This window comes from Melanostigma gelatinosum (genome assembly GCF_949748355.1).
Source record: "Melanostigma gelatinosum genome assembly, chromosome: 2".
Taxonomy (NCBI): domain Eukaryota; kingdom Metazoa; phylum Chordata; class Actinopteri; order Perciformes; family Zoarcidae; genus Melanostigma; species Melanostigma gelatinosum.
In genome coordinates, this window is record NC_136635.1 from 33510731 (window position 1) to 33525730 (window position 15000).

Here is a 15000-nt window from a genome sequence, read left to right on the forward strand (position 1 = left end):
GTCGTGTCCCACGAAGGCGTGAACCGGACTGTTGAGGTCCAGCGTGCTCCACAGCAGCAGACTGTTCTCCCTCCGGAGCTGAGGAACCATCACTGTGACCAGACCGTTGGAGAACGGCTGTCAACACACAACACAGAACACCCTCTGAACACACTGCTGGCCATGAATAGGAGAATGCAGACTGGTGGCGTCTGTATGAAGCTTTAGAAGTGATCTTCATCGGAGGACACCTGGACGATGACTCCGTGCGTCTCTACTAGTGAACCGGTGTTTAAGGATGACTGATGTTGCGTTTGAGACTCACCGTGTATCGGGCCTTCCACACTGGAACCTGACAGGACAGGATGTTCAGGTACTTCCTGGGCTGTCGGAAATCCCAAAACTAAACACAAAGCAGGAGAGAGATTCAGAGACCAGAAGTCTTCTGGTGTCCAGCTGATGAAGATCAACGGTTCTGCTCTTTGCTCTCTGATGTGGACAGTGTGTTTGTTTTCCTCACCCTCACAGAATTGTCCTGGCTGGACGTGGCGAGGATGAACTCGTTGTCGGGATGCCAGTCGAGGCCGTGTATCTTAGACAGGTGAGCCGCCAGGTACTCGGCCGCCGTGTTGGGTTTCTGTTAGAGAGGACACAAACAGTGACAGCACGGATCCTTTAGATCCTGCAGATCCTTCAGATCCTGCAGATCCTGCAGATCCTGCAGATCCTTCAGATCCTTCAGATCAGGGGTGTCAAACATACGGCCCGCGGGCCGGACCCGGCCCACCACGTCATTTTATGTGGCCCACGAATCCGCCAGCAAAAAAAATAATAATAATAATTTTTTTTTTTTTTTTTTTTTACAAAAATTTAAAGTTAGATGTGAAAATAAAAATATCCCCATGGTCGAAATTATGAGATAGAAAGTCGAAGTGATGAGATGGCATGTTGTCTGTGTGCCGACATTAAAACTATCACAACAGGTGGACAGGAGATGCAACAGCCCATAAAGAGGATTTCCAACAAGTTTCTCAACATGCGTACTTCTCTGTACTGAAACGTCATCAGTCTCAGCCCAAGTACTGTTCCAATTCAAAGTTCACATCGAGCCAAGCACGGCCCTAATGCCCGGATGTGGCTCGCTCTGCCCATTTTACCCGGGATGCATCGGAGGTGACTTGTCTGTACTTGGGACAGCCAAATATCCCAGAATGCATTTTGCACCAGCAACAGGAAACAATGGCGGAGGAGAAATTACACAACTGGAAGTACGTGTTGTGGAAGTCACAGATATCCCGGGAAACTAAACTAACTATGTTAGGAGTACCGTAGTTACATTTACACCGTCTTACATTTACAACCGGCCCTTTGAGGGCGACCGTGATGCTGATGTGGCCCCAGAGTGAAAATGAGTTTGACACCCCTGCTTCAGATCCTTCAGATCCTTCAGATCCTGCAGATCCTTCAGATCCTGCAGATCCTGCAGATCCTGCAGATCCTGCAGATCCTTCAGATCCTGCAGATCCTTCAGATCCTTCAGATCCTGCAGATCTTTCAGAAGCTCATGCTGAGATCAGATTAAAACTCACTCTTTTGTCCCAGATCCGAACGTCTCCATCGTGACTGGACGCCAGCAGATTCTGGTTCTTCCGGTTCCACTTCACCTGAGACGCTCCAGCTGGAAGAGAAGATCAACAGGTTAGAACGTCTTTAATGAACAGAATAGAAAACACTGTATTGATAACAACAGGAAGCATTCAAACACAACAGGAGACGTTCTAATACGCTGAGTCACTGTCCCTCTTGATTTAGATCCAGATCAGTTTATAGATGAGTGAAGATGAAGAAGACTCACCAACAGCAGAAAGAGCCACGGTGGGTTTCCGAGTGTCTCTGTGGAGTCAACAAAGACGTCATTACTGCAGGACGACACGCTAATGTCTTTACATCAGCTTCATGCTAATGCCACAACATGCTTATGTAACAACATGCTAATGTTGCACGACATGCTAATGAGGCATATACGTGTATACGTACACACATGTATATAAATATGAATATGTCATTGATTCCTCTCACCTGGTGTCCCAGATGTAGATGTATGTGTCCACTGAGCTGGTGACCAAGAACTCTGGTTCAAACCAGGACCAGTCCAGATCACTGAGGACATGAACACGCCACAGTCAGTGAACACATCACAGAGGGTCATTGAACACATTACCGTGTCCAGAGGTGTGTTTGATTTAACCCTGTAGTTACCTGATGACCCGGGTGTGTCCCTGTAGAGACGTGTGAACTTCTCCACATCCGTTCCTCCAGGAGTAAAGATCCACCCTCTGGTTACTCTGAAGACAAACACACACAGATTTTATTGTGTGTACTTTAGGAGCCTGTTTTCTTTGTCGTCAACAGCAGAACTCACCGAGGCAGCAAAGACGTGGGACTCTGATCTGTGAGGGTTCCACTGGACCGTCCCCACGTCCCATTTACTCTGACGGCCGATCTTACGCGGCGGTTCAGACGGAGCCTCCAGGTTCACCATGTACAGGAACCGGCGCCTGAGTTTGGAAGCATCGAGTGTTACAGGGTGACAGTGAAGGCATCTCCATAAAACTATGTTTACAGGGTGACAGTGAAGGCATCTCCATAAAGCTATGTTTACAGGGTGACAGTGAAGGCATCTCCATAAAGCTACAATGTTTACAGGGTGACAGTGAAGGCATCTCCATAAAGCTACAATGTTTACAGGGTGACAGTGAAGGCATCTCCATAAAGCTACAATGTTTACAGGGTGACAGTGAAGGCATCTCCATAAAGCTATAATGTTTACAGGGTGACAGTGAAGGCATCTCCATAAAGCTACAATGTTTACAGGGTGACAGTGAAGGCATCTCCATAAAGCTACAATGTTTACAGGGTGACAGTGAAGGCATCTCCATAAAGCTACAATGTTTACAGGGTGACAGTGAAGGCATCTCCATAAAGCTACAATGTTTACAGGGTGACAGTGAAGGCATCTCCATAAAGCTACAATGTTTACAGGGTGACAGTGAAGGCATCTCCATAAAGCTATCATGTTTACAGGGTGACAGTGAAGGCATCTTCATAAAGCTACAATGTTTACAGGGTGACAGTGAAGGAGCCTTCATAAAGCTACAATGTTTACAGGGTGACAGTGAAGGCATCTTCATGAAGCTATAATGTTTACAGGGTGACAGTGAAGGCATCTTCATAAAGCTACAATGTTTACAGGGTGACAGTGACGGAGTCTTCATAAAGTTACAATGTTTACAGGGTGACAGTGAAGGCATCTTCATGAAACTATAATGTTTACAGGGTGACAGTGAAGGCATCTCCATAAAGCAATGTTTACAGGGTGACAGCGAAGGCATCTCCATAAAGCTATAATGTTTACAGGGTGACAGTGAAGGCATCTCCATAAAGCTACAATGTTGACAGGGTGACAGTGAAGGCATCTCCATAAAGCTATAATGTTTACAGGGTGACAGTGAAGGCATCTCCATAAAGCTATAATGTTTACAGGGTGACAGTGAAGGCATCTCCATAAAGCTACAATGTTTACAGGGTGACAGTGAAGGCATCTCCATAAAGCTACAATGTTTACAGGGTGACAGTGAAGGCATCTTCATGAAGCTACAATGTTTACAGGGTGACAGTGAAGGCATCTTCATGAAGCTACAATGTTTACAGGGTGACAGTGAAGGCATCTCCATAAAGCTACAATGTTTACAGGGTGACAGTGAAGGCATCTCCATAAAGCTACAATGTTTACAGGGTGACAGTGAAGGCATCTTCATGAAGCTACAATGTTTACAGGGTGACAGTGAAGGCATCTTCATGAAGCTACAATGTTTACAGGGTGACAGTCTAAACTAAAGGACACAATAAACTCTTGCGGTGCGTTCAGGTGAACTCAATTTACCCGGACAGAACGGCGTGTGAACCCAGACAGTCCACTGACATGGCGGTGGCCTGAAACCACAGAAGAAGAGATTAAAGAAAACATAAATAAAGGTGCAGAAGAAGAAGGTTGGTCTGAAAGATGCCGATAACTTTATTTATTTCCTTGTCAGCTGACTCTTTAATTATTGTGTAAAAGTACTCTGTTACAGTCGAAGTACGAATACCACACTGTAAAATACTACTTTGTAAAAAAAAAGAATGAATATTGGTTGATGATCGGACTGATTATGTTGCTTAAAAACATTAATATATGACACAAAACTACTTTAAAGGAATTCACTTATTTAATGAACTCGATCTAATTATTGATTATTTACTGTCTGACAACTTTCCTGAGTATTTAATTGCACAACTCTAAATATTAATAAATACATTTCTTAAAGTGAGTCAGGAGTCCGGAGCTTTCGCTCATCGTTACCTGGGCATCTCTAAACTCCACCACCACATTCTCGCTGCTCCAGCGGGCCGCCATCTTGCTTCTTCTTCCACTGTCAACACCACGTCACGTGATCCTAATGACACGTGACGACTTCTTCATGAGCCCTGTGGGAAAAAAACTTTAAATGGCTTTATTAAGTGAATAATTAACAACAAAATATAAACAACACAATTAAAGAAAAAAACTATTTTGGTAAAATAAACATTTAATTTAATAAACATTTACAATTGCAGATGGATAAACAAAAAACAATGTGCTTTCAAAATAAGGTGCTGCTCTTTACATGCGTGGTGAGGAGTTCGTGAACGCACCGTGCTCTCTTTGTCACGAGACTCTTTTCCTTTCTTCTGATTGGTCGCTTCTGTTTCTGGTAAAATATATCCAAAATGGCGTCTACCCTGGTGGCGCATGTCGTCGCGGACGCTGGCGCGTTTTTAAAGAAAGCTCCGCTGCAGGTGAGTTTTTAATAAATATGTTAGTCAATAAAGTGACGTCAGTCAGCGTGACGTCGGTCCGTCCGGTGTCCGGTAACGAGACCGGAGAGAAGGCCCTCTGCTCCGGACTGAACACCAGACTGACATTAAATACTCATAAATAAATCTACATTTAATATTCACCTTTATTTAAAACAACATGTTACTCTCGTTACCTAAGTATTACACGTCACTTCCGCTGAGCACGAGCGAGGAGATGATGCACAGAGAACATGGGTGTTGCCATGGTGATCAGCTCTTCGGTCACTCTGTGGAGAAGCTGTATCACTTCTGTCACCAGAACAGTCTGTGGTCACATGACAGTCTGGTCAATATGACAGTCTGTGGTCAATATGACAGTCTGTGGTCACATGACAGTCTGTGGTCAATATGACGGTCTGTGGTCACATGACGGTCTGTGGTCGCCGTGACACCTGTAGGCCAAGGTCATCTATAGGTCCAGGTCACCTGGAGGTCCTTCTGTTAGGAGGTTCATTCATGTTAAGAAGGAGTAGATCTGATTTATATTATTTATAGAATAGTCACAGTTCGGTCTGTTTGTTTGTGTTGCAGGATATCGGAAGCAACATCTACACACTGAGAGATGTGGTCAACGAGATCAGAGACAAACCCACCAGGAAGAGTCTGGCTGTCCTACCGTACCAGCTGGTCTTTAAAGAGCCTCATCCTGAACACGTTAGACTGGGTAAACTAAACCTGAACACGTTAGACTAGACAAACTAAACCTGAACACGTTAGACAAGATAAACTAAACCTGAACACGTTAGACAAGATAAACTAAACCTGAACACGTCAGACTGGGTAAACTAAACCTGAACACGTCGGACTGCGTAAACTAAACCTGAACACGTCGGACTGCGTCAACTAAACCCGAACACGTCGGACTGCGTCAACTAAACCCGAACACGTCGGACTGGGTCAACTAAACCCGAACACGTCGGACTGCGTCAACTAAACCCGAACACGTCGGACTGGGTCAACTAAACCTGAACACGTCGGACTGGATCAACTAAACCTGAACACGTCGGACTGGGTCAACTAAACCTGAACACGTCGGACTGGGTCAACTAAACCTGAACACGTCGGACTGGATCAACTAAACCTGAACACGTCGGACTGGGTCAACTAAACCCGAACACGTCGGACTGGGTCAACTAAACCCGAACACGTCGGACTGGGTCAACTAAACCCGAACACGTCGGACTGGGTCAACTAAACCTGAACACGTCGGACTGGGTCAACTAAACCTGAACACGTCGGACTGGGTCAACTAAACCCGAACACGTCGGACTGGGTCAACTAAACCTGAACACGTCGGACTGGGTCAACTAAACCTGAACACGTCGGACTGGGTCAACTAAACCTGAACACGTCGGACTGGGTCAACTAAACCTGAACACGTCGGACTGGATAAACTAAACCTGAACACGTCGGACTGCGTCAACTAAACCCGAACACGTCGGACTGGGTCAACTAAACCCGAACACGTCGGACTGGGTCAACTAAACCTGAACACGTCGGACTGGATAAACTAAACCTGAACACGTTAGACTAGATAAACTGAACTAAACCTGAGGTCTGCTTTCTCGTTTCTTCCTGTTTCTTGTCTCAGTGACCGAGTTCTCTAAGAAGACCGGAGACTACCCGAGTCTTTCCGCCACAGACATCAAAGTTCTGGCTCTTACCTACCAGCTGGAGCTGGAACACGTCGGCTCTGAACACCTGAAGAAGGAGCCGGAGGTCAAGGTACCTGAGACATCACTCTATGTCTCATATATATATATATATTTATTTATTTATTTATTTTCTGTCTCAGGTTGATATCCACAGCACACAGCGACACCCAGAGACTCCCGTTAACGTAGCAGGATTCCACTTCCCCTCCAAGGTAAAAGTCTTCTCACAGAAACATCTCATGGAGAGTAAAATCAAGATAAAGCCTCAAACATCAGTTGGGAACATTTTCCAGTTTATAATTTCCTCGACGTTCCTTCAGAAACATGTGGACAGTTTGGACGTCCAACAGACGGAGACATCAAACGGTGACGAGTTCAACAGCTTCCAGTTCTGGAGAGAACTGCTACCGTCCATCGACAGAGACCTGCTGGGTCTACTGGTGAGTCTGACCATGAGGAAGTCTTTGTATGTCCTCATGTCCTCACGTCCTCACGTCCTCATGTCCTCACATCCTCATGTCCTCATGTCCTCACGTCCTCATGTCCTCGTAGACTTCAGTCCATGTCCTCATGCCCATATCCTCATGTCCTCCAGTCTATGTCCTCATGTCCACTCATAGAAACATGTCTGTCCATTTATTCTTGTGCTGGAGGATTCAAACTAGAAACAACATTGTTTTGTGTGATCATTGATCATCAACAGTGTTTATCGTTAGTAACAGTTCAGGAGACATTTTTACTTCTCAGAGCAGGAAAAGCACAATCAATAAACAACCCTCTCCAAAGTCTCCTCACTGTAAACGTAACGTCTGGTGTCGCTGCTCCTCCAGGATCCTGTGGAGGTTTTAAACCCAAAGATCAAACAGAACCAGACGAGCACACAGACGTCTTCTGCTGACGATGACAAGTTCAACACCTTCCAGTTCTGGAGAGATCCGCTGGCGTCCATCGATGAGTGTCTGCTGGAAATATTGGTGAGTTTACCAGACCTTCAGGATCTGAGCTCATTCAGAACAAAGGGAGCGTTTGGTGTCATGTGACTTCTCTACAGCACTAAATAAACCAATCACGGGCCGCCTACTACAGACCAATCAACAGACCAATCACGGGCCGCCTACTACAGACCAATCAACAGACCAATCACGGGCCGCCTACTACAGACCAATCAATAGACCAATCACGGGCCGCCTACTACAGACCAATCAACAGACCAATCACGGGCCGCCTACTACAGACCAATCAATAGACCAATCACGGGCTGCCTACTACAGACCAATCAACAGACCAATCACGGGCCGCCTACTACAGACCAATCAATAGACCAATCACGGGCCGCCTACTACAGACCAATCAACAGACCAATCACGGGCCGCCTACTACAGACCAATCAATAGACCAATCACGGGCCGCCTACTACAGACCAATCAACAGACCAATCACGGGCCGCCTACTACAGACTAGTGGTGTCACGGATCGATCCGTGATCCGTTCGGATCAGCCCTCACTGTTCGGATCACTCGTGAGCCGCGGATCAATCGAGTATTTATTTATTTTTTTTACAGTGTAATCATCAAAGTGTGTAAAGTTCTGCTGCTGCTGTTCCTTTTCAAGTAACAAGTCCCCGAATATCAATGCAGTGTGTCAGTGAACAGATATGAAGCAGTAGTGTGTTCAGTGAACGGAGCAGCTTAGAAGCATTTAACGGTGACGTCATGGCGAGCGGAGGAACGTCAGAAGCCGCGATGTCATTTAAGTCGCAAGTTTGGGAACATTTTGTCTTCCCTGTAACGTATAATGACGGATGAGGGTGGTGGACGAAGCGTTACGGTATGTCGGCGTTATTTAAAGAGACACACGACAACGGCAAAACATCGGCATGTCAGCGACGGGGACACTCCGGTGTAGAAAACAAAGGATTTCTAAATCTGGTTAAAATGCTTGAGCCACGCTACGACGTCCACTCACGCACCCACTTCAGTGTGAAGCTGTTCCAGACGTCTATGAGAAGGAAAAGACTGCAGAGACCGCTTTCACCACGGCGGAGTGATTCTTAGTCCGGTGCTGTAGACACGCCCCCTCTGAGAGAGTCACACAGACACACACCTGGTTCAGGTGCTGTAGACACGCCCCCTCTGTGAGAGTCACACAGACACACACCTGGTTCAGGTGCTGTAGACACGCCCCCTCTGTGAGAGTCACACAGACACACACCTGGGGCAGGTGCTGTAGACACGCCCCCTCTGTGAGAGTCACACAGACACACTCCTGGTTAGGGTGCTGTAGACACGCCCCCTCTGTGAGAGTCACACAGACACACACCTGGTTCAGGTGCTGTAGACACGCCCCCTCTGTGAGAGTCACACAGACACACACCTGGTTCAGGTGCTGTAGACACGCCCCCTCTGTGAGAGTCACACAGACACACACCTGGTTCAGGTGCTGTAGACACGCCCCCTCTGTGAGAGTCACACAGACACACTCCTGGTTAGGGTGCTGTAGACACGCCCCCTCTGTGAGAGTCACACAGACACACACCTGGTTCAGGTGCTGTAGACACGCCCCCTCTGTGAGAGTCACACAGACACACACCTGGTTCAGGTGCTGTAGACACGCCCCCTCTGTGAGAGTCACACAGACACACACCTGGTTCAGGTGCTGTAGACACGCCCCCTCTGTGAGAGTCACACAGACACACTCCTGGTTAGGGTGCTGTAGACACGCCCCCTCTGTGAGAGTCACACAGACACACACCTGGTTCAGGTGCTGTAGACACGCCCCCTCTGTGAGAGTCACACAGACACACACCTGGTTCAGGTGCTGTAGACACGCCCCCTCTGTGAGAGTCATACAGACACACACCTGGTTCAGGTGCTGTAGACACGCCCCCTCTGTGAGAGTCACACAGACACACACCTGGTTCAGGTGCTGTAGACACGCCCCCTCTGTGAGAGTCACACAGACACACACCTGGTTCAGGTGCTGTAGACACGCCCCCTCTGTGAGAGTCACACACACACACACCTGGTTCAGGTGCTGTAGACACGCCCCCTCTGTGAGAGTCACACACACACACACCTGGTTCAGGTGCTGACAGACGTATCAGAGTGAAGCTAGACAGGCCCAATAATATTCCAGTCACCACAGAAAGGTCGACCCTCTCCCCAGACAATGGAGATATTCTCATCTTTTTGAAAATAATGTCACAGTAATGTAACATTGTGTATTTGAATGGCATAACCTGACAGGAAGTAAACACAGACCCAAGTTGTTGCTGAGCAGTTCAGTTCAGTGTAAACAGTGGAAGCAGCTCACTGGCTGTTTCTTTCTTTCAGTATTGATGAAAGGACGAGGGAATCAACATAACTCATGTTGCACTTAAACTGAACAGAATTCTTGAATGTTTTATTTTTATTTATTTATTTCATTTTCTTTCAAATTGGACATCTTCAATATTTTTGTTTTCATGTAAGACTATAGCCCAAAGTTCTTTGCTTTAAGTGTTCTTGAAGTTCTTTAATTAACAAATGGAAAGCAGTTATATTTGTCTCCTCCCCTTTTCTTTGTTGATCCGAAAAATGATCCGAACCGTGACTCCTGAACCGTGATCCGAACCGAACCGTGAGGTTTGTGATCCGTGACACCCCTACTACAGACCAATCAATAAACCAATACGTTTTATAGTCGGTGTTCTAATCGCGTGTTTGTTAACGCGTTTGTTAACGTGCTAACGTGTGTGTTTGTTGACGGGTGTGTTTCTTAACACGCGTTTATTAACATGTTCATCGACACGTGTCTATTGACCCGTTTTTATTAACGCTTGTTTATTCACTTGTTTATTCACATGTTTATTCACATGTTTATTAACATGTTTGTTCACATGTTTATTCACTTGTTTATTAACATCTTTATTCACATGTTTATTAACATGTTTGGTCACACGTTTATTCACGTGTTTATTAACATGTTTATTCACATGTTTATTGACATGTTTATTCACTTGTTTATTAACATGTTTGTTCATGCGTTTATTCACGTGTTTATTAACATGTTTATTCACATGTTTATTAACATGTTTATTAACATGTTTATTCACGTGTTTATTAACATGTTTATTCACGTGTTTATTAACATGTTTATTCACGTGCTTATTAACATGTTTATTCACGTGTTTATTAACATGTTTATTAACATGTTTATTCGCATGTTTGTTCACTTGTTTATTCACTTGTTTATTCACGTGTTTATTCACGTGTTTATTCACGTGTTTATTCACGTGTTTATTCACGTGTTTATTCACGTGTTTATTCACGTGTTTATTCACGTGTTTATTCACGTGTTTATTCACGTGTTTATTCACGTGTTTATTCGCGTGTTTATTCGCGTGTTTATTCGCTTGTTTATTCACGTGTTTATTCACATGTTTATTCACTTGTTTATTAACATGTTTATTCACGTGTTTATTCACGTGTTTATTCACGTGTTTATTCACGTGTTTATTCACGTGTTTATTCACGTGTTTATTCACGTGTTTATTCACGTGTTTATTCACGTGTTTAGTCACGTGTTTATTTGCGTGTTTATTCACGTGTTTATTCACGTGTTTATTCACTTGTTTATTAACATGTTTATTCCCTTGTTTATTCACATGTTTGGTCACATTTGTTAACATGTTTATTCACGTGTATTCACTTGTTTATGGACATGTATGGTCACATTTGTTAACATGTTTATTCATGTTTGTTAACATGTTTATTAACACTTGTTTATTAAGCTAAGAGTAAACAGACTTCAAACAAGAGGTAACGCTGTGGTGTGAAGGAATTATTCCACATCTCATATGTAACATATAAACATCGTACTGATTAATAATAAAATGATGTAAAAATATAAACTTATTAGTGATTCATAATATATTAATAAATGTTGATGTCTCTAGAAAGTGGACAACGTCTCCACATCAGAGATCAGGTTGGACATATCGCTGCAGACAGAGGACCAATCAGACGAAGACAAAGAGAACGAGCCTGAAGACCAAGATGAAGATGAAGATAATGATGATGGAGGAGGATGGATCACTCCTGGTAACATCAAACAGGTGAAGATGGACTCTGCTGATTGGACGGCTCCTGCTGATGTCCAAGTGGGATGTCTGACCACCGACTTCGCCATGCAGGTAACTGTAGGTCCAGGTCACCTGTAGGTCCTTCTGTTAGAAGGTTCATTCATGGTTCAGATGGAGTAGATCTGCTTTATTATATAGAAACACCTTTATTAATAAACATGTTTATGAACGTGTTTCTTAACATATTTAATAGTGTTTATTGACATGTTTAACACGTTTATCAATTGTGTTTATTATCATATTAAACAAAGAAAAGCATAAAATGCTTGAGGTATGACTCCAATAATCGGTTATTGATTAATGCTTTAATCTGATCCTCTGTCGTTCCAGAACGTTCTCATTCAGATCGGTCTTCATGTTCTGTCTGTTAACGGGATGCTGATCAAACAGGCGAGGAACTACATCCTGAGATGTCACGCCTGCTTCAGGTGAGTCCAGTTCACCTGAGACCAGAACCTAGTGTTGATAGAACCCTGAGGACCAGAGAGTCTCTGGACCAGGTCTTTAATGTGGATGTGGTCTAACTTTCAGGACCACCAGCATCATGAACAAAGTGTTCTGTCCTCACTGTGGAAACCCGACTCTGAAGAAACTCGCTGTGACAGTCGGAGAGGACGGAAACACCAAGATGCACTTCTCTAAGAACCCCAAAGTCCTGAACCCAAGAGGGCTGAGGGTGAGACACACACACACACACACACTCTCCTGTAGCACTAGATATTCATATAAAAACTAAATCAATGCAGTAAAAAGACATGTAGTGAAGTATAAAGTAGCAGTAGATGGAACAGTACATCAGACCTGTACTAGAGCGCGGTACTTGTACCTGATGACAGTACTGTAGTACTTATAGCCATGTCTCATGTGTTCCAGCACCCTCTACCTCGGCCTCATGGAGGGAAACACAGTAACAACCCTCAGCTGGTGGAGGACCAGAGCTTCCCCCAGCAGAGACTGTCCCGTAAAGCCCGTCAGAAGACCGACGTCTTGGACCCGGACTACGAGGCCGGAGGGTCCCCCTTCTGCCAGAACGACGTCTACAGCCGAGCCGCCAACCTGCAGATCAGAGACGGGCGTTGTGGCGGCGGCAAGAGGCGGAGCAACCCAAACTCCGCCCACAAGAAGTTTGTGAAGAAGAAGTGAGCGATTGATTTGGACTCCTGAAGACCAGGACCTGCAGGACCTCCAGGTCCAAACTAAAGAGTCCTCTCTGAAGCACGAAGAAAATCCAGAACGGTCCTTTCAACAGAAAACTTGTCACATTAATAAGGTTTATGTATCGAATCTACTATAATAAATATGATCTCATCACTTCTCTTTATTTTAATGTAAACACACATTCATGACTTATTTATAATCTTTAATCCCATAAAAGAACATTTGAAGAACAGATGTATTTATTATTCATATATTTGTTATTAATATATGTATTATTCGATTGATTAATGTCAGAAACACGACTCAGTTTCCACGGTAATGTTTTATTATTATTTTTTAATAAACTTTAGATTTCTGAACACTTTGAATAGACATCAAAGGTCCTTCAGTCCACAGAGAAGTCCTCTTCTTCTTCTTCTTCCTCGTCTCCTCTCGTCTCTTCTTCTGGTTCCTCAGAGTCTCTGAGGGCGGACTGGACAGACTCCGGGTCCAGCTCTCCTGACTCCGGTCCTGGGTCCTGGATCTGGGTCTCTCTCTGAGGGAGCAGGAAGTCCAGCGGTTTGAGGACGACGACGAGGTCGATGGAGCCCAAACCACCGAACCGGTGCAGCTGAGTGGGAGGAACTCCTGAAGAGACAGACCAGGTTTAGACAGAGACCAGGTTCATTCCATTATTCATATTTAATATTCATGTTTAATATTAATCAGGATGTGGGTCAGGACTGGTCTTCCTCACCGAGGATGAGTGCGATCTGAGCCGGAGGAAACAGGACCTGCAGGCAGCGGTTGAGGAACGGCAGCAGGTCTTCAGCGTAGGCCGAGCAGAAGAGGAGGAAGAGCTGCTTCTCTCTGCTGCTGAAGGCCGACTCCTCGGCCCGGTGGAACACCAGGATCTGACGGGTCACCTGACGGGAAAACAAGACCGACAACATCAACACACCAGACGAGAGCCGGGTCCCACCTGAGACTTGAAATAGTTGAAGTTTACCGTGTTCAGGGCGTCCTGAAGACAGGAGGCCACGTCCTGAGCCAGTCCCACGGGGCAGCAGAGCCGCAGGTCGTTGAATGCCGTCAGGATGTTGTTGAGGAAGCAGGCCAGCGGCTGGAAGTCCAGCAGGGACATGGGGGGCTGCAGGGTTCCGGTCTGGTTCCCGGAGGCCCCCCCTAAAACAGACGGCAGGGCGATGAGCGTGTACCGGTTCATGTCCTCCTGGAACTTGTCTGCCGCCTCCCGCACGGCTCTGCGGAACGTCTCCGCCGCCACCCGCTGGAACATCGGCGCCAGCTGCCCGCGGAAGTCTGCCCCGACCCGGCTGAAGGACAGACCGAAGTACATGCACTGACCCAGCAGGGAGTCCAGGCGACCCCCGACGCCCCGTTGCAGATCCCTCTCTAAGGTCTCCAGGAACTCCGCCACCTTCTGCACCACCCAGCCGTGGAAGATGGCGGCCTCGTTCACCGGCGCCTCGTTCAGCGGATCCTCGTCGGAGAAGATGGCTCTGTACTGCGTGATGATGTCGAACAGGTGGACCCTGCAGGCCTCGATGGTTTTGGTGATGTGAAAGTAAGGGTCGTCCTCTGGGACGGCGGCGAGGATGGACCGGAGCCAGGAGCCTCGAGCCTGCAGGAACTTCACCCGGAGCTCCGCCTCCGTGAACACGTCCATCCTCCGCAGGTAGCCAATCACACGCAGGCAGGCGGGCAGCTGAGAGTTACTGCGGAGCTGCTGCAGCAGCTGGTTCAGCATCAGCTGAGCAGACTGACGCACCTCACGCACGATCCCCTGAGGATATAGTGTGCATATAATATACAATCACATATTGCAGGAGCCATTATTTATGTCTGTGTATTGTGTTTGAATTGGGAGCCCTTCTCAGGTTGACCACGGGTGGCAGTGTGTTGATATATGGGTCACAGGTGCAACAGAGGTGATGATGCATGGGTGACGGGGAGATCGCACGTTTTTACAGCAAACCAGACACACCAGAGGGAGACCAGGGAGCTCAGTGATATCAAGTTATGATATAAGTATATCATCTGAGAACTAACTGAACGGGAACCTCACCCAAAAGTGTGAAAAGCCTGGAAACACGATCTTCTCCCGCACCCAGCCGAGTGGCTCGTCACTACATATGTGATCATATATTA

At 46.1% G+C, this 15000-nt stretch overlaps 3 protein-coding genes across 6 annotated transcripts in view; 1 reads left to right on the top strand and 2 right to left on the bottom strand.

The window, feature by feature from the left end:
* The window catches only part of wdr59 (WD repeat domain 59), a gene marked incomplete at its 3' end in the record, with an annotated part of 14829 nt that extends 10383 nt beyond the window's left edge, over positions 1–4446 (bottom strand). For all 4 annotated transcript variants that reach the window (XM_079282423.1, XM_079282422.1, XM_079282421.1 and 1 more), the window contains exons 1-10: positions 4382–4446; positions 3923–3972; positions 2402–2537; positions 2239–2324; positions 2059–2139; positions 1835–1872; positions 1569–1657; positions 500–616; positions 305–382; positions 1–117 (exon numbers count right to left, since the gene is read on the bottom strand). The exon at positions 1–117 is cut by the window's left edge and continues 40 nt beyond it. In XM_079282423.1, the coding sequence (XP_079138549.1) occupies positions 1–117; positions 305–382; positions 500–616; positions 1569–1657; positions 1835–1872; positions 2059–2139; positions 2239–2324; positions 2402–2537; positions 3923–3972; positions 4382–4435 (846 nt within the window). In that variant the 5' untranslated portion in view covers positions 4436–4446. The remainder of the gene's footprint in view (positions 118–304; positions 383–499; positions 617–1568; positions 1658–1834; positions 1873–2058; positions 2140–2238; positions 2325–2401; positions 2538–3922; positions 3973–4381) is intronic.
* A 336-nt stretch (positions 4447–4782) lies between these two features.
* Positions 4783–12999, top strand: nob1 (NIN1 (RPN12) binding protein 1 homolog). Its single transcript, XM_079283551.1, has 10 exons — positions 4783–4857; positions 5449–5581; positions 6509–6642; positions 6713–6784; positions 6893–7012; positions 7403–7546; positions 11509–11745; positions 12025–12122; positions 12226–12370; positions 12568–12999. Exons 1-10 carry the CDS (start codon positions 4789–4791, stop codon positions 12835–12837), a joined length of 1422 nt encoding a protein of 473 aa, XP_079139677.1. The 5' UTR covers positions 4783–4788; the 3' UTR covers positions 12838–12999.
* A 174-nt stretch (positions 13000–13173) lies between these two features.
* Positions 13174–15000, bottom strand: part of cog8 (component of oligomeric golgi complex 8) — a 2839-nt gene continuing 1012 nt past the window's right edge. Inside the window, exons 3-5 of the mRNA XM_079293370.1 lie at positions 13841–14635; positions 13589–13757; positions 13174–13479 (exon numbers count right to left, since the gene is read on the bottom strand). Coding sequence (XP_079149496.1) covers positions 13238–13479; positions 13589–13757; positions 13841–14635 — 1206 coding nt within the window. The 3' untranslated portion in view covers positions 13174–13237. The remainder of the gene's footprint in view (positions 13480–13588; positions 13758–13840; positions 14636–15000) is intronic.